Source organism: Centroberyx gerrardi, chromosome 12 (assembly GCF_048128805.1).
Source record: "Centroberyx gerrardi isolate f3 chromosome 12, fCenGer3.hap1.cur.20231027, whole genome shotgun sequence".
NCBI lineage: Eukaryota > Metazoa > Chordata > Actinopteri > Beryciformes > Berycidae > Centroberyx > Centroberyx gerrardi.
In genome coordinates, this window is record NC_136008.1 from 21836956 (window position 1) to 21863361 (window position 26406).

A 26406-nucleotide genomic window follows, 5' to 3' on the forward strand; every position below is an offset into this window, starting at 1 on the left:
TTGATCAGTCTGGCAGTATAGTTCGCCAATGTGCAGAGCTATATCAGGACTATTTAAATTCGTCTTTATTTAGTGTGTGCATTTGTTTTGTTAAATTTGCAGACAAAATCAGATTCGTATCGTCTCGCTGAGATATATTTGCTGTTTGTAAATAATGCTCCCTAAAAAAAAAAATAAAAAAAAAATAAAAAAATCAGCTTGTCCTCCAGTCTCCGACTAGATAGAGTTCGTGGAAGGAGAAATGGGTGGGTGGGGGGGGGGAGGGGGTTCATGCGGGCGCGCTGCCGGAGCACGGTGCTCATCTCTTGTGCATATCTGTGCCAATTCAGACCTTTAACATGCTCAAGTGACATTTGCATTTATCCTTGAAGGTTGTTGCCTTTTGCGGAGGGGAAATAAGTGAAAAGCACAAGCGAGGGCTGGTATTTTTTCGGTTGCATTAGGCAGATGGACAGTGTCTTGTCGCCGCCTGCCTCAGATGGAAAAAGAAATGAAGTGTCGAGATTGCACCCCAACCCATTTTCTCTTAGCTAAACTATTTCTGTAACATCCTAATGAAGGAGGGCCCGGGGGTTCAAAAGTAATGGCCTTGAAATACTGACATTTTGCCTTTGAGTAATAGGCTACTGTACCCAGCTGCCTGAGATGTTGCTGCCCCTTACACACACACACACACACACACACACACCACCCCCACACCCCCTTTTCCAAGAGCAGTGACAATGTATTCTTGGCTTTCGTTACCCCCTTTGTAAAAAAAAAAAAAAAAAAAATGCCATTTGAAAATAAAATAAAACAGAATAGAAAATCATATGAGAATAAATAGAGCAAGCCACAATCTGGTGACCCTGCTCCATGTGAATCTATTATGGTGGATGTTGTGCTCTATCTCCCTGTTTTTTTTTTTTGCTTTTTTTTTTGTGCCTTTCGTAGAAATAAAACTCCACGTTCGACCTATGACCGAGAAGAAAAATGACCTTACACATTCAGAATAATTTTCCGGCATATTATAAAACGCTAACCTCAATCGCCCTTTGAAATGGATACTGATTCTTTAAATTCTTCCTCGGTTGTTTCAGGAAATAGTGAGATCCTGGCGATAGCGAGGCACAATGTGCCCAAAGTTCACCGCTGAACACTTGCTTCGTTCTCTCTGAAAGTCATCGGCCTTCTTTTTTTTCTTTCTTTTTTTTTTTTTTTTTTTTTTTGTAATTCCCAGACACCTGAGATGTTTCTTAATCTGGTAGATCTGATGCTGAATCACTGGGTTCAATCCTGGATGATAATTCCTAGAATGCAGCCGCCCTCCATTTGTCAGCACTCCAACCACAACTACAGCCTTTCTCTGTCCTCTCCTGCTGGTCTTCACATACCATCACACACACACACACACACACACACACACACAAGCCCTTGTGATTCTCAAATCTTCTCAGCGATGTTAAAAAAAAAAAAAGTGTGTGTGTGTGTGGGGGGGGGGGGGGGGGGATGTTGGGACAGAGGGAAGAGGGCTTGAGTTGCATACTGTATAGTTTCTGAAATTGCCTGTTTATGGCCATTCACTGCGGCGGAAGAGCGTAACTCGGCGGTTATTAATGTTTCTTTAATCACCAAAATAAGCAAATGATTAGTGTGTGTTATCTGTCCCCGTCCAGAAGACGAAGAGCTCGGTCCCGGTGGTGCTGAGCGCCGGCCCCAGGTGGCTGCTGGATGTGACTTGGCAGGGAGCGGAAGACAACAAAAACAACTGTGTGGTGTACAGCAAAGGTAAGCAAGCAGCGCCGGCATCCTGTTATCTCTCCGCCGCGCAACACACCACGCCACAGCACCGCACCGCACCGCACCGCAGCAAAGACACCGACAATCCTCCATACCCTCAACTTCTGCCTGTCTCCCTCCCTCTCTCTCTCTCTCTCTCTCTCTCTCTCTGTCTCTCTCTGTCTCTCCCTCTCTGTCTTTTCCTCTCTCTTTCTTACTCTACTTGCCTCTCAAAGTCACACACACATATGTATGCATGCACACAAGGATACACACAAAGGCACACAGACATATACACACGCACGCACACGCACACACACACACACACTCACACTCAAATACACACACACACACACACACGCAGAGACATTCGCATGCACACATGCACACGCTCCCATGCCATATCTGCTTTTCTCATCCGAAGAGTAATTTATATCACTAAAACTCTGATTAGGAACAGAGAAACATCACTTGACACACTAAGTTAATGGTCTTTAGATTTCACAAGGTAAATAATGCCCCTTTTTTTTTTTGCTGTTTTATACTAAGTGAATCCCTATCTCAACATAGATAGCGAGGAAAGCGGGGGTGGAGACGGGTTAGCCATTTGGCTTCATTTGTCCTCTAACTAATTCAGCAAAACTTAAGCTGTGTATTTTTTTTATTTTTTTTATAAATTAGACATATTCATACAAGCCCCACCAGAAATGGATATGCGCAAAAACCACAATAGCTCCGTCAAAAATCCACGTTGTTTATTCAAATATCGAATGAACTGCGACCCGGAAAGCGCACTCGTAAAAAAAAAAACCCAAATGACTTACTGGCATGAAGATAAACTCGACTCAATCTGCTGATTTGTGTCCAGAGAAGAAGAAAACCCTCATTAAAAAAGCCCAACATGGATGTCTAGAGAGCTTGGTTGGTGTGAGGTTGCAGATTGTATGAGGAGATGCTTACGCTGTATGAGCCACTGACACTACAGTCTGTGTCTTCACTCCTCATGAAAACACAAGGCTTCTCCAGCTATAATTGGGTCTTGACGGGTGTTAACCAGGGAGACACAGCGAAATAAATAAGTAAATAAAGATGTGTTTTGGATTCCAAAGGGTGAAGGAAAGGGGCTCCATTTATCACTTTTCAAAATGATTACCCCGTGACAATACCCCAAAGCTGAAATGGAGCTTCTTCTCCCTCAAAGTGAATAAGTGGCAGGAGTGGGATTTGCAACCCGGATTTTCGGTCTCCCAATTCTCATCTACTAATCACTAGACTGCACTGGGGAGTTATCCTCTTAACCGGCTACTTAACTTTGTGCTCTTTATCACCAAATCATTAAAGTTTTGATAAGCTGTTAAAGAAGATTATGCACTTCTTTAAAATCTTCTAATCTTTTTGCTAGGAGACTGACTGTATGAAACAAAAAAAGGGCAATAACAGGATTTCTCACTTTTTGTTAAGTCTGTATAATTTCCTCTCCCACTCTTCATACATGTTAGGAGATATCCTCCAGATAGCAGCACATACATGCCACACAGCTCTCCCTTAGAGTCGCAGCATCACCTCCACTGTGCATCACTCACAGCCCCATCTCTCCTTGTTTGTCACTTTCCCGTTTGACCTTATTAAATTAAACAGAATAACATCTCCAGTCGTCCCCTTGTGAGAGTTGTTCTGTGTTCTAGTGTATTAGTATAAGTTCATTACGGTAAATCCTCCACAATAATCATCGCACGCTTGCCAACTGATGATGAACGATAATAGAGGGAATGTTGAATACAAAGAATTAATTTAAATCTCGGAGTAGAAGTTAAATATCTCTTGTCACCTCATGGTAACTGAGACAATCACTGCTGGAGCTTTACAGTCATGGCTGCCGAGGATCCAACTGCCGCACACAAAAAGACACCATTAAAAACCTACCTTTTCTTTCATATACAGTTCTATTCATTTTGTTATATTTTTAGCATGTGTAGACATGGATGTAATATATGTGTTCCAGGCAAATGGGTCATTTTATCAAATACTAATACTGGAAAAAGCATTTTCCCAGCTTCTCCAGAACTACCAGAATTTTTGACTTTGAAACAAAAGCTATGTTTAATATCTAAAAAAATTCAATACTACTATGATATCACAAGAAAAACCATCAAGCAAGGTGTTGCCGCTCTTGACTTGAGCAGCTTTGTAGCAACTTTTGCACAGAGGGTTTTGATGTGTCGGCCGGGTGTCCGTCTTTGTCAGCTCTGGAACTGAAATAGTTCCACATTTCGCCCCTGGCTCCACTTTCAGTTTAGGTGGTCTGGGATTCAGTTGAAGAAGTGGTGGACCGTTTGACGCTGTTGAATGTTTTTCAGCTGTTTGACTTGGTTGAATTTTTTGCGCTGACTGCTGCAGTCCACTGTCAAGAGACACACTGCAACTCTATTTATTCCAATCCTACGTTAACTATTTAACTATTCCAATCTGCACATATACGCCCTCTGGTGGTGACGTTGAAATGGAGTTTCAGCGTTTGGTAAAAATATCAAACCTCGATAAAAATCAATATTGAATTCAATCTTTTGCAACGTTGTATCGAAGTGTTGTTTATCGCGACGACACCAGTACAGATAGTCTGACTAAAGGGACTTAGTGCTTCAGAGTCCAGCAGTAACTTGCTGCAGGTGCCCACCTAGAGCAGCCGAGGCCCTGACTGTTTATATCTTCACCCCTGTGCTGTTTCTCCTCTGTGGGCCGCTCCGTCGCTCCCTGAGATGCTTCACTTATGGAAAACAGTGAATATCTCAATGCACAGTATGTTTGCAGAATATGTTTTGGCTCACGTTTCAGTGGTCTCGGCTTTCTTTAGGGCTGCCTGAAAAGATAGTAGCAGTTCGGTTTGGACGCCTGCCAGTGGGAATCTATGGGGGAGTATCTCTGTGTAGGGACTGGTGATTGGTTTGAGTGGCTCACGCTGTAGCTTAGCATTGGTCACTCTGCCATTTGATTTGTGTACGGCGTTATGTACAGCCGCACATCCTCAATCCTCGACGCTTGTCATTCAGGAAGTCGGGGAAATGTGTGGAGAGGAAGAGAGGACAGGATGCGGCAAAATGATTCCTGTGAGAGTTGTATCTCAGCAGTGTGAAATGTATAATACATGCAGTGGAGTGTGTAACAAGCGGCGGGGTGGTTTAGTCGAGTCCCCCACGGGGCGCCCCTGGTCATCAGCGCCAAGACAAGCTAACCCTATAGTGTAAAATGACAAATTTCATTTTTTTGCCTATTTTGGGGTTCTACAGTTCCTGTCACTGACAAAACTCTGGCTTTTTTTGTCTGTCAGCATTGGGTTCTCCTGTCTATATCATTTAGCCCAGATGGAGAGAAACATTTTCCCATTAAAAAATTAGAAGTAGACGAACAAGAGTAATGTTTGCGACATAGCAATGTCTCAAATTATGAGTCACAGAGTCATTTCATGAATATAAATTCTTCTTTGAATTCCTTTCTTAAAATGAGAGACAGCGAGAGCCCTGAAGTGGAAGGGAAGAGTGCAATATCTGTTTTTCCCAGGCTGTCAGCATGGCCCTATTTGTTTTACATTAAACTCCTAGGAAGAGCCTTAGCAGCCAGCCATTACTAAAACTCTCAACTCTACTACTGCGCTAACTCATTATCGAGAAATCCACCTGGAACTCCCACAATGCTCTCCTCCACACTCCGACAGTTTCTTTGAACCACTGAAGTTTCTAGAAACAGGCAGCAAGTCTGCAGAGTAATTATATGTTACAGTAACGCTGGAGACAGAGGAGAGAGGGAGAGAGAGAGGGAGAGAGGGAGAGGGAGAGAGAGAATGACAGACAGGGACACAGAGAGAGAGAGAGAGTGTGAGACATAGAAACCAGTGGAGAATTTTCTGTACAGATAAACAACAGATTGATAAACAACGTAGTTGGAGAGTAGGAGAGATTTAATAGAGGAAAAATGTATTCAACACCATTTTGATTTTTTTTTTCAAATGTCACTCAGTTGAATCGACACATTACCGATGAAGGAATTTGACAGTATTGGGGAGGAGGTGCGGTTCAAATGCTGCAAACCTGCCTGTTTGGAAGGATTTTAGTTAGGCTACTGTTTAGTGAGGGAGCCAATCAAATCCAAGTCCAGTTGTGATGCGTTGACTGGACTTGCAGGTTAAAAAGGATGAATTTTTGAAAATGCAATAACTTTTAATTTAACCACTCAAACAAAATCAAATTTTAACAATGGATTCATTAAATATATTTGATCACATATGTATATAAACAGACAAAAATTCAAATTCCTTTATATGGCCCCTTTAAATGTGCATATTGGCTGAGATGAGTCAGATCTGAGCGTACAGTTAAAGAAATGACGAGTGTCATGTCGAGGGCTAACATAAGATATGACTCCATTCATTCTCAGTGTGAGCCTTCATTGTGCTTGCGCCATTGTTACCTGGTATCTGACTCCATTGAAACTATACACACTCAGTGTGACCATATTATGTCGCATTATTCAGAGGTCACCTAAACTTTTCACCAGTAAGCCTCTTAAGCCAGACCACATTCAGATACAGCATGTCCAATAAGTCTCCAGAGCAACTTAGCCCATTGTTCGTGCGGAAATTGACCAATGTAACTAGGGCGTTTTACATAAGCCCGGACAGTGCAGAATTAGCTAACTCACTGTGTCTTTGTATGATTTCATATTCTCTAAGTCCTCACCATCAGATCCGTTTTTACGCCTGTGTTTCCTCCGTCCGCTGCTCCAGAGCTGCAGACCTCTTAGGCATGAGATGAACTTGTCTGACCTGCCTGGATAGATGTAAGCTCTATTTCACTGTTTTATCAAACCAGCATTTAAACCCCACTGCAATGTACTGTTTCAACTGCAGCATCATACACATTCATTTTTGTATTTTATATTTTTTTTAAGCAGAATTTAAACCATAAAACTGCACTCTTTTCTGCCCTGTTCTGTGGCAGCGTTAAACGGTGAGAGGAGAGGACTCTTACAGTTCAAAATTTAATTGTTCATTTCAACCCTCCTCTTTTAAAATGACTACGGCGAATAGGAGGTGCGAGGGTTATTATCTGTTATCTGTGAACATAGCGAAATAGTGTGACTGAATAATAACTAAACAACTGACACAATGTAAAAATTTCATTATCAGTGTATTAAAACAAAATTGTACCCTAAAGGAGTCCCCACCACAGCTCCAAGCAGCGGACTAATTATGTTTAATTAAAATACAACAGAGATCAACAGAATCGTTTTCATTAGGAAATTATTAATGATTCCACTGCAACAATAATTGATTGCACTGAGCCACGCGATAACTGGGTACGGTCAGGCTGGAGTGAGCCGGGGAGCGAGGAGCGGCTGGTTTAGGCGTTTGGCAGCTGTAGTGTGGCGTTGTGTTGTTGGAGCGGCGGCTTCCACATTAGCAATTGAGGAGAAATTGTAAAGCTGGCTTTACGGAGAGGAGAGAGGAGGAGGAGGAGGGTGTGTGGTGGGTTAAGGACAACAGAATCCAAATCATATGGCGATCTGAGAGGACTTAACCATCCCACACATGTATTTAGGAGCACGGGCATTCATGCACATGCACATGATTACATAGAAAACACACACATGACTAAGAAGAGCACACACATACACATTTTCTCTCTCTCTCTCTCTCGCTCTCTCTCTTCTTCTCTGTTTTTCTCCCCATGTACACAAACATATACAAGAGGGCGTGCTCTCTTTTTTCTTTCTCTCCCGCACGCACGCACCGGCGCGCATAAACACAGGCGCACACGGGCGTCCGCGCACACAACGCTCACACACACTTTGTTATTGCTCCATTCAGAGGCATGTGAAAGACGTCAGCTCCAGACGCTTCCTCCGACAGCCTTTTATGTGCATTGTTCTCGCTCTCTCTCGTGGTGCAGGCAGTTTCCCTCTGCTAGACAGTATAGCACAGACACCAGACACCACACTCTGTCACAGCACCCACATTCACTGCAAACACACACACAGACAACACAAGACACACGCAAACACACACAGCACAAACAGACCAAACGCCATTACCAAAAATTCGCATAATGGCTGCTGACACATATATGTCCATCTGCATTCACTATAGCCTAAGCCTTGAGACAAAAACAACAATACAGGGAGAGAATGTAAAAGAAGTGATGGGCACTGATGAGGAGCAGGAGACAAGGCGCCTTATACTGAAGCTTTTCATATATCAGTACTTAACATTACTTAACATTTTGTTGCTGGAGTCCGTGTGTGTGTATATATGCGTGTTCATGCTTTAACGTATGCCTGCGTGCGCATTTTTTTTTTAAGTGTGCGCTTCGATGTGTTTGTGTGTGTGTGTGTGTGTGTGTGTGTAGATGCATGCGTGCTTGTGATTTGTGTGTGCGCGAGTGCAGCCGGTCGTCCTTGTATCAATGCCACGGAGGGTGTCAGGCTAATGAGCGTGGGCTGTCCTTAGAGCAGGAGGGTTTGGGTTGTGCCATTCACTCTGCATATTTAAATGCCTTGTAGAGCTTAAGTAGGCCCACTTTTCCATGTCAGGGCAGCGTTCAATCCTGCTGCGACCATTAATTATGATACCATTGTGCTCCAGTGTGGCTAATAAGAGTGATGTATTGCACCCTCGTGGCATTATAATCATCTGAGTGAAGTACCTGGACTACACCGAGCTCGCTTTAAGCACCACGTTTAAAAAAAAAAAAAAAAAAAAAAAAAAGGTGAAGAGGAAGCTGCTTGCCTCCTCTCCGCCTCCACCGCCGGCTGGATTGGTTAATGTGCTTGTACATGAGAGCGTGTCACTGATTTAACTTCTCCATAATTGTATAATCAATGATGAGAAATACCTCGGTATCGATCAGGCAGGAAGGCTGATTGTGTGTCTGGGAGCAAAGGAGGGGTACACACACAGTCACACACACACACACTCACAAAGATGCACATATTCACACACACACGTACACACGCTCATGGACAAAATTGAGTCACACACACACACCCAGTATGTACACAGAGCTGCAGGCATCAAAAGTAGAACCGAGTGATTGCTTTTGTAATGTTTTGAACTTGTCTAGAGACTTGTTTTAGCGCATGCGTTCACATGTGTGCGTGGGCATGTGCGCGACGTGCATGCGTGCCAGCGCGCATGTGCGTTTTTTCCCCCTATCTGTTCTGTATAAGCATGTTATATGAGTTATCTGTATTGCCTTCGCAGATGTCTTTGAACATTGAACTGGTTAAGTGGATTTTGAGGAGCTGCTTCTTAATATTTGGAGCATGTCTCTTCAGTATTGAATGTGTTCAATACAGATGGGAAAAAAGATCACATTTTTATTCCATTAATCACTGCAAGTTAATGTGATTATATGTACTTTATATTTCCCTTCTTAACTTCCCTCCCTTAACGGCATAATCAATGACCATTTTTATATTCATTGAAAAATTCCTCGGATATGAAAATAAGCTTCCGCAAGGTTTTTTAATCTACTGCAGGATCTGGAGTCAGTAATTAAAGAGTCCATTCTGTGTGTGTCTTCTAAAAGCCCTTAGCCTGCTTTTAGGCCTGGGTATGATCCAGCCCACCGCCCCCATCTCTGCTGTGGTAAGTAGGTGTGAAAAGCATTGTCAATGTGCTTTGGGATAAAGCCCTGCTGTTGGATGCCATTGGTCAGAGTCAACCTCCCCCCCCCCCCCCCCCCCCCCCCCCCCCCCCACACACACACACACACACACGATCCAGGAGCAGTTTGAGAAGGAGTGTATGTGTGTGTAGGGGGAGGGTGTGGGGGGTCGTGGAGGGGTGTGTGTGTGTGTGTGCAGGGATAATCAGAGACAAAAGCTGAGAGCTGGAGAGAGGGGCCTTTCTGCACATCCACACAGCTTTTGGGAAGAGGGGGGGGGGGCTTTTTTTATCAGGCTTGAGGGGGGGTCACAGTGTGTGTGTGTGAGAGAGAGAGAGAGATGGAGGGAGAGAGATAGATAGAAGAATCACTGGGGTGGAGGGGTGTTTAGATCGTCAGTCAGCGTGATGGAAAAGCACACGGTTAAAGTCTGTGTGAGGGTTTGACACAGGACTGCAGCGACTGGAACTAAACAAGTGAAACTGAGTCGAGGTGCAACTCCGACGCGCCGAGGGGGAGAGGCGGCGATCGGACTGTGGAAAAAAAAAAAAAAAAAACAATAAAGTAGGGGAAGAGAACATGACAGAGGGAAAAGATGAAGTGGAAGACAAACACTGATGCACCTTTGAAAGGAAAAGATACAGCATTGACTGTTACGATCGTACAGAATAGAGTTACAATTCCATTAAGGCGTTATGGGGTCGCGTGGCAAAGAATTCATTTTTCCTTTTATAATGTATACCCCTGCAAATCAATTTTGTTTTGGGAGGGGGGGGGGGGGGGGGGGGGGGGGGGCAAAACATAATCAGATTTTCTCTGAAGAAATAGGTAGACACATTACAAAATTGTTTTGTGGGGTCGCCGCTGTGTTCATGCAGGAGAACTCGGCGATAACCTTTATACATACCTTTGCAGCTAATCCATTTTATTGATTGTACATCCACCTGCGTTGCAAAAAAAAACAAAAAAAACACATAGCCTCGTAGTGTTTAGAGCACGGTATCAGTGTGATATCGCAGTTTTTCTTTTCTCATTGCGGCGCACACGGAGAACACACTGCGAGCCACCTCTGGCGCTGCCTTATCTATGGGTTGTTTTATCATGCGATCTGGTCAAGGGATCTTAGCTATTCTACGACTCTTAAAGCCCAATGCCATGGGTAAGGACACAGGGATGCATGAGGTGGGTTCCCCAATGAGCTGTGTGCTTATAGCAGGACATATGGTACTTGTGCACTTGGTGAACTTATAAGTAATCCTGATGAAGGCGTTTGCGGGCCGAAACGTCAATGATTTTAATTGTTCAGATGAAAATAAATACATTTATATTGTGAGCAAGAGTGGCGCCTCTTAACTGCACCTATTTTACTTTGTTTTTGGTTGCACCTTGACTCACACCGGTGTTGAGCGCTAGCCAGAAGCATGAAAAAACATCTTTCATCTTTATTCATGTTTGAACCATGTGGAGACCCTCTTGGCTGGGGATGCCAACTCTGAAAACTCCCAAAAAGAACCAGGCTGTATTCCCAGTTGTGGTTTTACTGTAAGTTACAGTAGTAGCAGCACTGTTTATACATTTTGAAAGTCTTTGTTTTAGCCATGACAGCAGTATTGGTTGAGTAAGGGCTATGGCTGAAGCCGATGTTGGACCCCACCTCCCCCAGGTTGCTTTAGAGGCTGAGCTCTGGTGACCTCTGCCTGTCGGCACCGGGTGACAGAGATGGGTGCCTGTGTTCCTTGTGGGTGCATACTGTGTGTGTGTGTGTGTGTGTGTGTGTGTGTGAAAGAGAGAGAGCGTGGACAGAGCAGCGAGCGAGCAGACAGGCGTGCTGTAGGTACAGTAGTGTAGAGGACTAGACATCAGTGTCGTCCAGGTCAGACAGGGCCATCCATTCTCTAAGCCCCAGGGAAGAGAGAGAGAGGGAGAGAGAGAGAGGGAGAGAGAGAAAGAAGAAAGGGAGAGAGAGTTGAAGAGAGTGCGTGTGTGTGTGTAGGGAAAAAGAGAGATGGGGGGGCATTGATGCACTGTTTCTCTTACTCTGTCAAAGCCACTCTATTGTGCTCCCCCATGCAGTGAGTGGAAACCAATCTGTCATCGCTCCACTAGCCAGCATACTAGAAGAGGGCTAGACTGCTGGAAACACAAGTCCATTCAATGTGAAATGTAACCGTAATCTGAGCCCTTGGATAGCTGGATTGAAAAATGTGATGTAAGATTTTTTGAACCCGCTCTCCCACAGACTGTGAAATGGAAGCCATGAGTACAGTATTTGGGTCTATGCGAGATATGTTTCAGTCTCATATCTCTCGCTTTTTCACGGAGAGTGATTGACATGTTTTGTTGATGGAACTCTATCCAAACCATGTGAGGTTTGCATAGGCATGAACGGCTCAGTCAAAACCTCAAACCACCTCTCTCCAGATTACACAGCAGACTTGGCCTCCTTTGTTTGAGATTCGAGAATTTTTTTTTTTTTTTTTTGGCATTGACAATATTTAGACAGTCCCACTCACAGAAGGGGAGACTTAGTAAGGGAGACAAAAGTCTTCAAGTGGGCTGTGAAGCTGTAATATGTGGTTGCAGACATTTGGGCTAGTCCTTCCCACACCATGGCCCGTCTTCCTACACCCATCACCTATAGAAACTGCAGGAGGAGCCTGAGCATCACTTGACCAGCAGAGAAAACATGGCCACCTCTCCTGATGCCCTGGTCCTGCTAAGCCTGCATATTGTTGAATAGTGGCTACTAATGCTGTGTTCCAATGCCATTTGGAGTCACTGCTTCCCCTCTCCTTGCAGGAATCCCCCTGCGCCATTTTCCCTGTAATCTCCCCACTCCTCTCTGTTATGGGGTGGCTCGCCCGCTGCTCCCACCACTATTTCACAGCCCCTCTCCTTCTTACATCCAGCACCTCCACCATTTTAATCCCTTTGACCCAAACCCTGTGTGTTTCCCTGTATCAACAGCCCCTGGAGATTACATCCTGCCTGCCTCCTCGCTGCTGTGTGCTTCAGTCGCTGTGGCTGCAGCCGGCTAGTGCGCTATAGGGTCTTAGTCGGACACTGCCGGGCACGATAGCCGCTGTGGCTAGTTAGCTCGGTCGTGGCCGGGATGCAGGCGGCTTCTCTTTTAGTACGAGATGGAAGAGAAGCGAGGACGAGCGGGAGACGTGCTGGGTAGGAAATCAGAGCAACATCAGAGGCTTCTGCCCGCAGGAGGCCCGTCCTGAGAGTTCAGGAGAGTTCACGCTTCAAAAGGAAGTGTGTTTGGGTGAAAGAAACATTAAGTTCTGTGGGTGGTGGTAGCCTAGAGGGTAGAGAAGATGGACCAGGAGGTTGCTGGTTCAAACCCCCGCACAAACTGGGAAAATGTAGGTATGGAAAGTGAATGAGTAATGTTCTTACTTCCCTCAATAACTACTGTCCATGTGCCCTTGAGCAAGGCATTGAACCGCCATCTGCAGTAGAAGCCTGTGTACTGGGCAGCTCCCAGGTGTGAATGGGTTGAACTGTGTGAAGGTGAAGCAGGATGTTGCTGAAAAAGAGCAAGAGTGCTCAGTCAACTCTCCCTGCTTAAATAAGGATAAAAAAAAGAAGTTCTATCTGACGCTCTATCTGGCGCAATTAGCTGACGTCACATCACATGATTTATGGGTAATGAAGTCCTTCAAAAATTCAAACAGTACAAACTTGAAAGTTATTCTTGAGGACATCTGACGTGTAAAATCTTGATGTGCAATCTGTAATTATGTGAGGATAGTGTTAAAAATAATGCCAATTCTGTATTAGTGTATACTTAAATAGTTACTTTTAATTACATTCTAAATATGTAATTACATTGCATCAGTGATTATAATTGCAAAATGGAATTACCCGTTATTTTTAGCTTCATAGGTTTTTCGTCTTGTGGGTGGTCTCTTGACAAAGCTTGTCAGGATCCTGTATTGGTTCCACATAGCTTGTCAGCAAAGTAAAGAAGCCGTCAGGAGAGTTGAGAGCTGCTCTGTCGTTATACTGAAGAGCAGCTGCGCTCACACGGCGCCCCTCCTCTTCCATGTAGTGTTTCTGGTAATGGGTTAGGGCCTTATTGATGTGAACTTATGTGATCATTGCATAAAGAACTACCATTTCTCTCTCTCTCTCCATCCTGCTCAGTTTTCCTGTGGGCCACATTAAATCAAGCCTTCGACCTAGACTCTAGTTAAATTAAACCCTATCAGCATGTTGCCCTCTCATATCGGAGAACAGGCCTTTATATAGACGGCCTGTAAATGGTGATTAGTGAGTGTTTTGATTAAAATTCAACCACATGTGTGATACTCTGTTGGAGCCAATCACCTCCTCTCTCTCTCCCTCTCTCTCACTGCACACACACGTGCACACAAAGCCACATGCACTTACACACACACACAAACAACTCCTCTCTCCCTCCCTGTCTGGCCTCCTCTCGTGGCTCAGCAGAGTGCAAGGCTGATTTAAGGGCCCTTACAAATGGGAAGGTTGCAAGTGAAGACAAAAACCAGAGACAAATCATGCCACAGCAGTCTCAAGGTTTCTACTAAACCTATTCAACTGGAGGGGAGCGGCAGAACAGTGAAAAATATATATACACTCCATCCTGTCAGAACGCTTTTGGCTTATCTTGAGTGACTGTCAAGGCTGGGAATATCAGGGAATGGACAGAAATATATAAAATTAATAAGCCGCTGGATGTTGTCGGGAGTTATGATGCTTCATAAATCCTGGTTTGATCATGGCGGACAAGGCTTAAACCCACAGCTTCCTAATGCGCACAGCAGTGTTTTGGACTGGATTTTATTCTGTTGGGGAGATAGAAGCCCTTAGCTGGCAAAAGTAAGATTTATCATCTCCCTAACCCCCCTCTTTCTTTCATGAGTGACAAATATTAAAAAAAAGGCCCGAGGGAAGTTGGCAGCCATTACCACCTTTAATAGAAGGGCACAGGCGTAGCAAGGTGAAACTGGGGCCAAAGGCAGCGGAATGCTATTCAAAGGAAAAAGAGAGAAGCGGGAGGAGAAGAAGAAATTGGTACTAACTTATCAGTTGTACTTCCTGTGTCGGGTCAGGGGTCTTGGAGCTTTTGTTTGTTTGTTTGTTTCTTATACTGAAAGGATGGATGCTATCTCTCCCGCCATCCAAGCAGGTCTGCTCTGTCGAGCGCCGCAGGTAATATTTCATGTCAGGAATTAAGCAAGCCTACCCGCTCCTTTCTACAGTGAGATGGCCACCGCATCCATCATCGTCTCCACTTCCAAGTGTTGGCTTTGTCTGTACCACTTTCCTTTCAGAGGGTTTGGGTGTGTAAATATGACAGTGGAGGAAGGGACTAATTAGACCACCGTGTCTAATCTCGGGGGCTTTACCTGTCAATAAAAATGTTGTCACCGAAGATGAAGTGCCTTTAAATGAAAGGCTTGGCAGTTTTGATATGTAAAATGCATGTCACAGTGTTTGAGTCAGTAATATCCCAACGAGACAAGTTGTCAACAGAAGTAAAATGACAACAATAACATCTTTGCTGGACCAAATCAGAATAATGAAATTCTAATTTAAGAGGTTTTTTTTTTTTCTTCCTTGTTCTATTTGGGAAAGGTCATGGTTTTTGAACACAAGTTTCAGTTAGTAAATTTATTCCACTTATTTCTTGTAACTGCACTAAAAAGTAATGAGGTGTTGGAGATAAATATATGAAGACAATAAGCCATGCAATCCTTTCCCGCAGCTGCTTTTGAGTCAATTAGCACATTTCAGAGACTCAGAAGAATATGGAGCTTTTCAATATTCAGCATCTGACTTTTATCCAATTACATTATGTGAGGTCTGTGGGTATGGCGGGCACACTGAGCATTATGGAGGATGCCATCTTTAGTGTGATATTCACAAACATTTTCCATTGCATATGCCTATGGCTACCACTATGAATTATTCAAAGGCTCCGTCCACAGAAGAGTGAAGAGTGGGGAATTCTGCTCCATAGTAAACAGATTTTCTGCTCACCATCCTCACAAATCTGAAGTGTAGGACATTGTAAGTGCCAAATAATTACATGGCGCCCCCGTCCCCTCCTCTCTTGAGTTAACCTGGCCCCGGAAATGCATTTGGATGGAATAACATTTTGTTATTGGAGAAACTTAATTGAACTTTTGTTGCTGAGGACATGCAACAGAGGGCCAGATGGATGACAAACGCATGTGGAAAGAGACCGGTGCATGTAGGGTCCATGATGATATTGTAGACAATGGATTTTCTGATTCATCTCTCCTTGTAATGCCGTATAAAATAATCCCCTGATTAAATATTAAATATAGTTTTTTTGTTCCATGTTTTATCTCATCAAACAGATATTTGGGGGAGGAAAGGGCTGAAATGTGGTTACAGAATATTTGTGCCCTGCTCTCCCTCTGTTGATTTGTTTAACTGTAATAGATAACAGCCCTGGAATTTGACTCTGGCTATGTATAATCACTTTAGTTCCTCATTGGCTATTGTGCTGTGGAATAGAAAATATGAATATTACATGGATTTTAAATCCCCCAAAAAATTATTTTTTACAGAACAAGAAAATTGACATATCCATTGCATTACTGCAGCGCCCATCTTGGCTAATGGAGATTTCACATTATAGTGCTCACATTATAGTACCATGAAATATGCTAAGCATATAAGAAAAATGAACTTTTTAAATAGGCGATCAGTGTAAAAGGGGCCTATGAGATTTTTTTTTTCCTTTTCTCTCCTTTGGGGATTTGCCCTGACCTTGAACTGCTAGTATCTTCCAGTGCAGATCTATGGCAGTGACACATGTCATGTGTTGGAGAGGATTGGGGAGGAAGCAAAGGAGACAAGAGGGAGTGATCTTGGTCCGTAGCCCAGTCAGAGTCGGAGTCCGCCCTTGTGTCAAAGGATGGGCATGTTTGGCCCAAAACACAGACTGCACCTCATCCACTAATCTCAGCACGAAAACACCTTTAGGTGGCTGATCGTGAGGCGCGTGTGCACACACACACACACACATACACAAACACACATTGTACAATGTCAGGGAACGCCCAGCACTGAGAGGGTTCAAAGCTGCCCTTAAATTCCTGGGCTATGAGGAGGAATGGTTCTATGGGGGAGAACGAGAGAGAGAGAGAGAGAGAGAGAGAGTAGGGGAGGGGAAGAGAAGAGGAGTGTATCTCCAGATTCTCCCTTGTAAAGCCGACCTGGCTGAAGTGAAGAGCCGAGCCAAGCCTCCCCGTCTCCTTCCTATTCTGCTTTGTAGGAAACCCTCCACATTTACTGCTGTGGTTGTTCTCTCCCTCTCACTAAGAAAACAGGGCTACAAAGGAGACACAAGAAGACACAGGCTCTTCACAAAGAGACGACGTCTTAAATACCCCCCCCCCCCCCCCCTCACACACACACACACACACTCACACACCACACATACACCCCCCCACTAAATTATCAGGTTCACTATCATGTGGTTGAAAGCACATTATCACATGTGAATGAAGTTAACACACACATCGACCTGCAGTGTTTCTCTTCCGTCAGCGTGATGCTTGACTGAACACTCCCTTTTCACCCAGACAGATTGTATGAAGGCGGCGGAATAATTTGATATCGACTCAACGGGGCTCTGAAATTGAGATCAAAAAATCTGCAAACCCCCCCCAAAGATTTACATCCTGATTTTACAAAGACGGCTAATGTCAAACGGTCGACAGCTATCATTATGTTGTGATTACATGTGAGAGTATTTACCTTTAATCGTCAAAAGACCGCATCGTACCTTTGTTGCGAGCTAATTGATAGACTGAGACCTTGTCGCGTTGTTTATATGCGGCGTATCAAGCGGAGGCTGCGACTTTTAGTTTGTCTGTAAATAAATAAATCATAAAGTTTGTTTTTCTCCCAAGTCAAAAGAAACCTTTCTTTGTCTTTGCCTTTTGCATCAACATGAGGCTAAAACCCCGAAGACTACAACGTTTAGGAAAGCTCCTAAATAGCGGCTCTGAAGCTAGGTTTGAGCTTTGTCATCACGCTTGAAGAATTTCCTTTTAATGTACTGTAATGTGAAATTCAGTGGGGACAAGTTTAATTGAGTTTTACACAAACCAGTTGGGAGTAGCGCTGGAAGGTAGGTGATGTTGAGGTTTTTAATCTCTGGCTCCGGAGAGGCTTGTTGACGGAGTGGTTCTTTCTCTTTGTGGAGAAAAAAAGAGGAAGCCTAAGAAATGATACATCCATGGATAAAACCAATTGGCAACCCTCAAAGGGACGGGGGGTGATAAGGCAAATCCAGCACTTGTAGAGAAATAAAAGAATCCAACTGTTCATTAAAACGGGAAACAAAACAGGCGATTGAGAAGGCAGGCAGACTGCTCAGTGGAGGAGTGAGTGAAACAGACAAACAGAGCCAGAGATATCAGAGGAAAGGATTGGAAAATAATCAAGGATTTGTGAGGAGAATTAATAAGGAAGATAGGCACAAATAAGCATTTTTTTTCTGACTCTCTGCAAAATTAGGAGGGATGGACTACAATTATCAAACAGGGGAAATGGCATAAGCTACATAGACACCTAATTATAAAGGATAACCTAGATATGGAGGTTGCTGTCTTTTTATTTTACACACTTTGACTGTGAGGCAGTAGGGTCCTTTTGTGCCTAGTAAACCAGATATTCATTGGATAGAGAAAGCTCTGATGTCTTCCTCACAGGCTATTTAGTGGTTGCACACAGTAGTGTTCTCTTTTTTTCTGCCAACACTCTACATTGTGTAACTGCTATATATCAAGCTCTTTTTTAACCACAGGATGAATGTTTTAACACCAGAAAGGCCAGATGATTTTTGGGGTCTAAGAGAAGGCCAACAAGCCATTAATTGAATACAATTATGAGTATCATTTAATTGTGTGGTTTAGAAAATGTAACAACACTGGTTTGTACAGAAAGTGGTTTTGGGAAAAGTCGCGGAAGGACATTTTCGAAAGCTGAAATATTTCAATTCTACTATTTAAAACAGCTGTCAATTGACTGTGGCTTGGCCTTGCTGATGTTACATTCAAAAGAGGATCCATCTTCATTATGCATCCAGCCGTCATTGATTCACATTTGATATTAGACAAGGTTTGAAATGCCTGTGGCTGCGTCCCTTTACAGTTTTGCAGTGTGAAGTGTGTACAGACATCCTTATGCAGGGCAGGCAGCGGTTTGTGCGAGGTTGCTGTTGGACTGTTTATTTCTGACAGTAATTCACCTCTTAGAGGTTAGTTGACTCTATCACCTGACCCAGCTCTCAGTAATGAGGTTTGGAGTCAGAGACTTAAGGTGATACAAACAAAGGGCTAATGAAAGACTGAGGAGGAGAGGCAGAAGGGAAGGCGAGGAGAGAGAGGAGGGGGTGAAGGAAACTGCCAGTAAAATAATCAGCACTTGTATGATCGGCCACTGAGACATTCCATTGGTGTTTTGTGTGAAAGAGAGCCATTCATCAACATATCAATAAAAATATGGAGCAGATTATTATTGTGTTTGCTTACCATGGGCCCCCATCGTAAATAATGGGTCCGCCGCTGCTGCCTGTATTAATTATAATTAGAATGCTGATAATGTGTGTGCTCTTTTATTACAGGAGCTGAATCAATTTTACAGTCTTATTCAGCCCCACAAGGTCACACAAAGTTGCCGGGGCGAGAGATGGCTCCTTGTAAAGCGCTCCCGCGATCGGGATGGGGGGCGCTGGATAAAAAGAGACCCGGTCTGGTCAGATAGGGGTCCCATCACCTTCACATAGCAGCTACCATGAACTTTTCTCACCAATGTCATAAATTCATGGCAGGCAAGGAGGCTGACAAGAAAAGACGGTGTATTCACTGATATCTATGAAAGCGAATTCGCTGTCAGAGTTGTTCAGTGTCAACTCTTTTGAGACAATATTTTTTCCATTTCCCTATATACATGGATTTACACATATTATAAACATGATAGTATTTTTTATTTCTCCGCAGCACATTGTTATATTCATTAACCCCAGATCCTTGATGCTGACACATGTTGTCAAAGTGGCCCCCGTGTAAAACCACACGACGGATTACAAAGAGCGGCTGGCAGAATGCATTTTCGCCAGTGTGGTTCTTGGTGGGTTTGGTTTGCATTCGTTGACAGTTCACAGGAGAGAGAGTGTTTTGGCCAAATGTCGAATCTCAACTTAGTCTAAATTCATAAGGCACCCCACTGGTTCGTTCCTCTGTTTCCCCCTTCCTCATGAGTTAGACTGTCAGATGGCCCAACAACAATGGATCTCACCAGCCTATCAGCCAGCTCCTACCTTTATAGCTCACTGCGTTGCTTTAAAGAATGGATTTAGCATGGCTTGGCAAGGCTCAAACCAACAAACCACACCACCGATTTTCAGAAATCTACATATCTGTTCGCCCCATTTTCACATTTGAAATGCATTGCGTTCAAGTTGTCACACACATTAAATTGGTATCCTCCCTCCATGTGTCCAAGACCACAGTGGTTTGTTCCTAATGTGTCTTCTCTGCGAGTCACCTGTTAGAACAAATAAGCCCATAAGCTTTACAATAAACATAATCATCCTAATTAATGTTATGCATACACAGGGATTTGTCCAATTAGAGACGCATATTTATATCCATAGGACCCCATGTTTCTAAATAGCTAAATAGATATGTTGCTATTAAAAGCAACATACATATTTGTACATAATACAAAATTTGCATTTTATGAATGCTGTGCTATCAGTGAACAAACATTTCACACATTTCATTTGCTATTGCTTCTTTTCCCCAATAATAATTGGGTATGCATTTCCTTTCTGGGATAAGTTGTTGTATTTTTTGCTTGTGAATGTTAAAATGACCCCATGTTCCCCTGTGAATGCGTGCATCTGTCATGAAATTATACATTCCATCAGCCCTCATTGAACTGGGCATTGACTCTGTGCCGCAGACTCAGGCTCTGGCAGCGAATCTTGATTATGGATTCTGTGATATTGTAAATGACTTGAGATTCCTCTGAATGTTTCGGATTAATCGGTCGGTGCAGATGTGGTTCTCTTTTTGGTAGGCGCCATCTTGAACAGTCGCTCATTTCCATTCCGCCATCACATTCTGCATACAAAGCAGATTTCCTGATAGGTAATCCTTGTAAGGTTTTTAGAAGACAGGTTATTAGAGGATTGAGGACTGGGTGTGTGGCGGGGGAAATTATGTACATTTTTTAAGTTGGTGACAATGAGCTGTGTCTCAAGGCAGTAGACATAGTAACTGTCTCCTTTCACTCCTCTCCCAACAACATCCCACCCCCCCACCCCCTACAAAATGTGCAAGCACGCACACACACACCAAGTACACAGACAGACACACACACACACACACACACACACACGCTCCCCACCTGCTCCCCCTTCTCCCACTCCACCACCGCCACCCAGAATTCTTTGAAATGCCTGAGGCTAAAAAGCTGGTTACTCTCCCCTGGCTTGCAGCTCACAGCTCCAGATTATTCCTGAATGCCAGAGCTGGTCTGCCCCCGTCATCCTGTACCCCCCCCCACACACACACACACACACACACACACACACACACACCACCCCCACCCCATCCCTACCCCCCCACCCCAACCCCCACCCAACCCTGTCTTAAACCTGGTTCTACCTGTCACCTGTCAGACGCACCCCACCTTTAAGTGGCCAGTTATTTTCCGTTGGTTTTAGATGTCTTTCATATCATGGCTCATTAAAGCGCAGCGCAGTAGGCAGCATATTTACATAGGCTACTGGGGAGGTTTTAATTTGCGTCGGTACAGAGCATGACCGGAACTGAAGAGTGCAGCGCCAAAATGACTTTTTCACATGACACCCCCCCCCCACCACCCGTTCACCCCCCCCACCCCCATCCCGCCCCCCACTTTCCCTCATCCACTCCCCTATGAAAACATGTAGCCGGCCGTAATTGCTTGAACGGGGCACAAAGACGGAGACAGAGCCTTCACCGAGGGGACTGAGGTATCTCCCAAGCGACAGACCAGGAGGCCAAGCAAAGTCAGCGATGAGCGGTCTGCGGTTGTGATCATTCTACTGAAATATATACCATTAGTTTCTTCAGAAACTTTCCAACTGTCATATAGAAACCGCTCACTATTTTAGGCACTCTCTAACTCCCTAATTTTTATACGCTGCGATCTCTGGCTACTATATTCATGACTCAATCCAGAATCAGACCATCCTGCCATCTGTAGTACTACATTCACCCCCACTAATGGTTGTGTTTATGTTTATTTTGTTAATTAGAGGACATTTTTCACTCTCAAATTGATACTCTATTCTTTACAGCTGACAGTATGAAAGAGCTTAATGTGATTTTTAAATGTATTTTGAAGCTGTAAAGAGTTCATTTGCATCATTGTTATTTGGAAACGTTGTGTCAAGCTGATCCTGTATTTTAAGTTACTCTGGTTCTGAAAGTTGGCAAAAGACTATTTCCTCTCAGCAAGTCTTATACCTTTCATGGATCCATACATCTGTAATTGGTATACTCCAAAAATACCCAAATTAGGCTATAAGTACTCTGTTTTAAACTAGCTATGAAATGGATAGTTATTTTTGGGAGGGAATGGCCCCTCTGTTCAATTATTTACATGACAAGATAGTCAAACTGCCAACTTCTGCAATTCTATCTCAGGCTGCATATAGCAGAGGAATAACATAATTTCCCTCAGACAAGATTTTCGACGGAGATTCCTCCAAAACAGCAGACCTTCCCAGTTCGCAGCAGAGACTCCCGTATCAGGGAAGATACCATTATCAGGCTCCAGTTCAAGATTCTATTCAAAAAGACAAGGAGCGATAGAGGCTAATATTGTCATAAGACGCTCTGTGTCACTCCCAAAATACATGGAGCGGTGGGAGATTCAGCAGTTGCAGAGTCCGCTCCTCAAACATTTGCTCTCCTCCCACATCTCTCTAAGGACCTCGCACTACAAACTGGCTCCTGCAGATGCACTCCAAATAGCAGGCTGTTCATCATGCATTGTCATAGAACAGGCTCATTCCCCAGCCCACTTTCCCCCCCGCCCATACACCCCTCCACACACACACACACACGTACCCCCCCTCCCCCTCCCCATGTCCACCGATGCTCCTGCTGGCCCTACATCCCATCGCAGCGCTCCGATATCAATCAACAGCAATGAGGCTGGCCCGGGCTTCCTCATCATCCGACACAACGCCGCGCCCAACACCGCACCGCAAAACGCCACGGCAAAGACGGCCGCGGTGCCGTGCGGGACGGGCGGACGGACGGGCGGACGGAGGGACAGACAGGCAGACAGGCAGACAGACCCGCAGCCATGTGATTTCAGTGTAATTTTGGAAAGCATATTGTCTAATTTTGCCATCTGTCCGAGAGGGAGAGATGGCAGCGTGGAGCTCATTTGCCGTCTGCTTGCTTTATTGCGGCTATACAGAACAAGTTTTTGGAGCAGGATGCAGGCCCGGGTGTGCAGCCCACTGGAGCTGAGAGGCGTGTCGATACAGGCACCAGGTTCCCACCACTCCATCATGGGCTACTGTCTGTCTGACACGCCGAGACACACACACACAATACCGCAGAGCGAGTGTTTGGACTCAACTGTTGTCGCATGTAGCTGTACGCGAGTGAAGAATGCAATCAAAGAGTAAATTTCTCCTTTCTCCTTAAGTTTGTGAGGACAAGTTGGACAAATGTTTCAGACACTGTGACAGTTTTGAGGTGCAGTAGTCAGGCCAGTATTAATTTGGTCCAGTATGTGGTGAATGGCCATATAGACACAGAAACACGCGCGCACACGCACACACACATACACGCGTGCATCACTGTCACACATTGTGGATCACGTCTGGTTCAGCTGCTCCTTGGCTCTGACATTAATACAGAGCAGATTGGTGGAGATCTGCAGCCCTTGTTGTTTGATCTTTCCTCCTCTTGCCACATTTCCTGGCACTGCCCCCCTGCCACACCGCGTGGCGCAGGCAGGACTGGCATGGCCTCAACGTGCCTGCCAGGTTTGTTCTCTGTCTTCTTCCCCTTCCAACTTATTCCCTTATGCCCGCTCCATGGATTCAGTTCTGCAAATTACAAGAGCTCCCCTACCCCCAGCGACAGCCCGGATTCAAGAGACCTTCAATCTACCATTTTGTCTTCTTCAGACAGCAGTAATGCTGCCTCGGCCTATCGTGTATCACTTGGTTGCCTGCTACGTTGATAATTGTCGACTGCATTGAATTGAATTATCGCCCTCTTTCTCCTTTGTGATATTAGCGACAAAAAAATCCTCCTCTGAAAATGGTAACATGAAGTTGAAACCCACTTTTTGATAGGACAAATTATTCCTGCGCTACCAAATATTGGAACGACCTGATATTAAGCTGTAGGACCATCACTAAACATTAGATACCGCCCAAGCTTCACCTCAGAACAAAAGACATTCCTGAGCCAACAGTAGCCGCAGCCTCAACTTGAACAAACACTGTATTCTCTTATCAAGTCCCCATCCCCTTCCATTTTCTATTTACTCAGTACTGTCATTTGGCCCGTAATTCCTTGAGTCTCAATAGAGAAATTGTTTAAAATGTCACAATCGAATGTATGAATTAAAAGCAAATACATCTTGGAGGTAAAGGCAGCATCAGTGCCTCCTGTTTAATCTGAACTATTTGTTCAAAGAATAATGTCTGTGAACACCATACAATAGTGTCCTTTCTCTGCTATTCCTCCTGGCGTTGGGATGAGGATGGGCGGGAAAAAACAGAGGCTAATTTGGTAATAACATTGCCTCGTGATGTCGGCACCCAATTTGCACGGTCTATCTGCCATTTTACAACAATCTGCCTTCCCTTTTATGAATCGGCATCAGATCTCAGCCTTATCTTACCCCCCTTGCGTTAACCACTTCATTTGTGACTAATGGCACACGCGCGATCGTTATCGTTCTAATTTATTCCAAGTTTAAGATGAAGGGCTGGATAAGGTGCGAGAGACAATAAGTTGAAAAAGCCAGTGTGATGCCTCAGTTAATGAGGCACATCGTCTTTTTTGCGCTCCCGGGGTCAAAAGCAGAACGCGCACAGATTGAGATTGAAGGGAGCGAAAACTGAGATGGCAATTCAGAAAAAGAGAGAGAAGAGAGGGAGGATACGCCAGGTTTTTCTTAAGCAAAAGAGAGAGCTTAATGCTTTTGAAGGAGATATTTGATGATCAGAGCCTTGAAATAGAAGCCCAGTAAGTGCCTGGAGATGAAGGTTAGCCAAGGCCTACAAGGGAGACGCTGATTCTACATGGATATTGCTGATGAGGTCTTTTGTCTAGCTCAGGTAGATTTAACCGCACCTTCAAATGGACAGTACTGAAGCAGAATAATGCTGTAGCCCATGTTCCTATACAGACTGAGCTGGCAGCGTCAGTCTCAAATTAGACTTCATTTGTTTACATATGCACAAACAGCATTACTTCTTGTTAAGTGGTCTCAGTGGCTTTACAGTGGTTTGCATGTCTAATAGCTTACATGATGCAAATTTACATACATGTGTAGGTAAATGTTCAGTCAGAGCTTTTTGGCTATCAGAGTTAAAGTTGAATTTCAGAATGAATATATTCATGTACTGTATTTATAGTTTTCCTGTATACCTTTGTCTGAATCAATTTATTATACATCAAGTCCTCCATATTTAAAAGGAAATATTTGACATGAAGGCAGCCCAAAGATAGATAAATAATGTTGAACACAGTCGGAGTATCCATTCGTAGGTTTGACTACCTTTTTCCCTCCATCTACAGAACAATGAAAAGCAGTTTTCAGGAGTGAACACAATGTCTCATAATGTGAAACACACAAGATCAGCCTGTCTCTCAGGCCTCCTGGGCAACATATGGAGCCCTCCAAGTTAGTGTACAACTTCCCAACTGCTGTTGTGAAAAGTGCTGCACTAACTGTGGCCCTTAGAGAGCTAATTAGAAACCCTTGTGCATAAACCTTGCTTGGAAGTTGCCGTGGGCTGCACCAGCCCAACCAAGGCAGGATCTGAGCTGCCTGCGAGATAATAAACAAAATTTGCATATAATGTCAACGTTTGGCATCCTTCAGCGAAGGCCCAGACACTCTTGTGGCAGTCCTTTAAAAAACGTCGATCAGAAACTTCGGGCAAAATGTCTGATCATTTACAGCCTTTTGTATGTAACAGAGATGTTTGATTTCATTCATGTATTTTTCCCGTCATAATTCTGGATGCCTAAATCCCCGCTAATTATCACTCCCACCCTTGAGTGGTTTAAACTTGTGATTTGTAACAGATAAAACGCCCAGCATAAGGGATCCCCACAATACATATTTAGCTGCGGAGTAATTAAGCTGTATTAGACTTCATTCATACCTGGCAGAGTGTAATACTGCACTGTTACACAGTGACGCTTTCAATTAATGAAAACGTCTAAACCAGCGTACATCTGGGATCACTATGCAGGGTCTAGCTCAACTGTATTTGTCATGCGCTGTAAGCCAACACAATTACACAGACCTAACATAGTAATTGCTACGTAGAAGCTCTTACAATGGTAGAAATGGAATTACCTTGACAGAAAGAGCTAGTAGGTCTTTGGGGAAAAGAGGGGAATGGTGGAAGAGGAGAGGAAAAAAAAAAAAGCACAACCTTTTACCGAACTGTAAATCATGCTTCACTTTTAAGAGGTGGGAAAATAAATAATGTCTGAAAGTGCAATGATTTCAGTGATTTAGGGGAGCTTTTGAGAAGCGTATTACTAGAGGTGACAGCTTGTGGGAGATAGGCAGGTTGTGTTAAGAGGAAAGGATAAGAGGCTATGACATTATGTCTGCAGGGTTAAGGTGTCAGAGTCAAAGCGTGAACCACTATTACCGGATCAATACTTCTCAGTTTTGCACTTATCTCTGGCCCGATGGT

The 26406-nt window shown here is 44.1% G+C and overlaps 1 protein-coding gene across 1 annotated transcript in view; it reads left to right on the top strand.

Moving 5' to 3' along the window:
* Positions 1-1039: 1039 nt before the first annotated feature.
* The window catches only part of zfpm2a (zinc finger protein, FOG family member 2a), a 42885-nt gene continuing 17518 nt past the window's right edge, over positions 1040-26406 (top strand). The window contains exons 1-2 of the mRNA XM_071902462.1: positions 1040-1072; positions 1656-1767. Of these exons, the coding sequence (XP_071758563.1) occupies positions 1040-1072; positions 1656-1767 (145 nt within the window). The remainder of the gene's footprint in view (positions 1073-1655; positions 1768-26406) is intronic.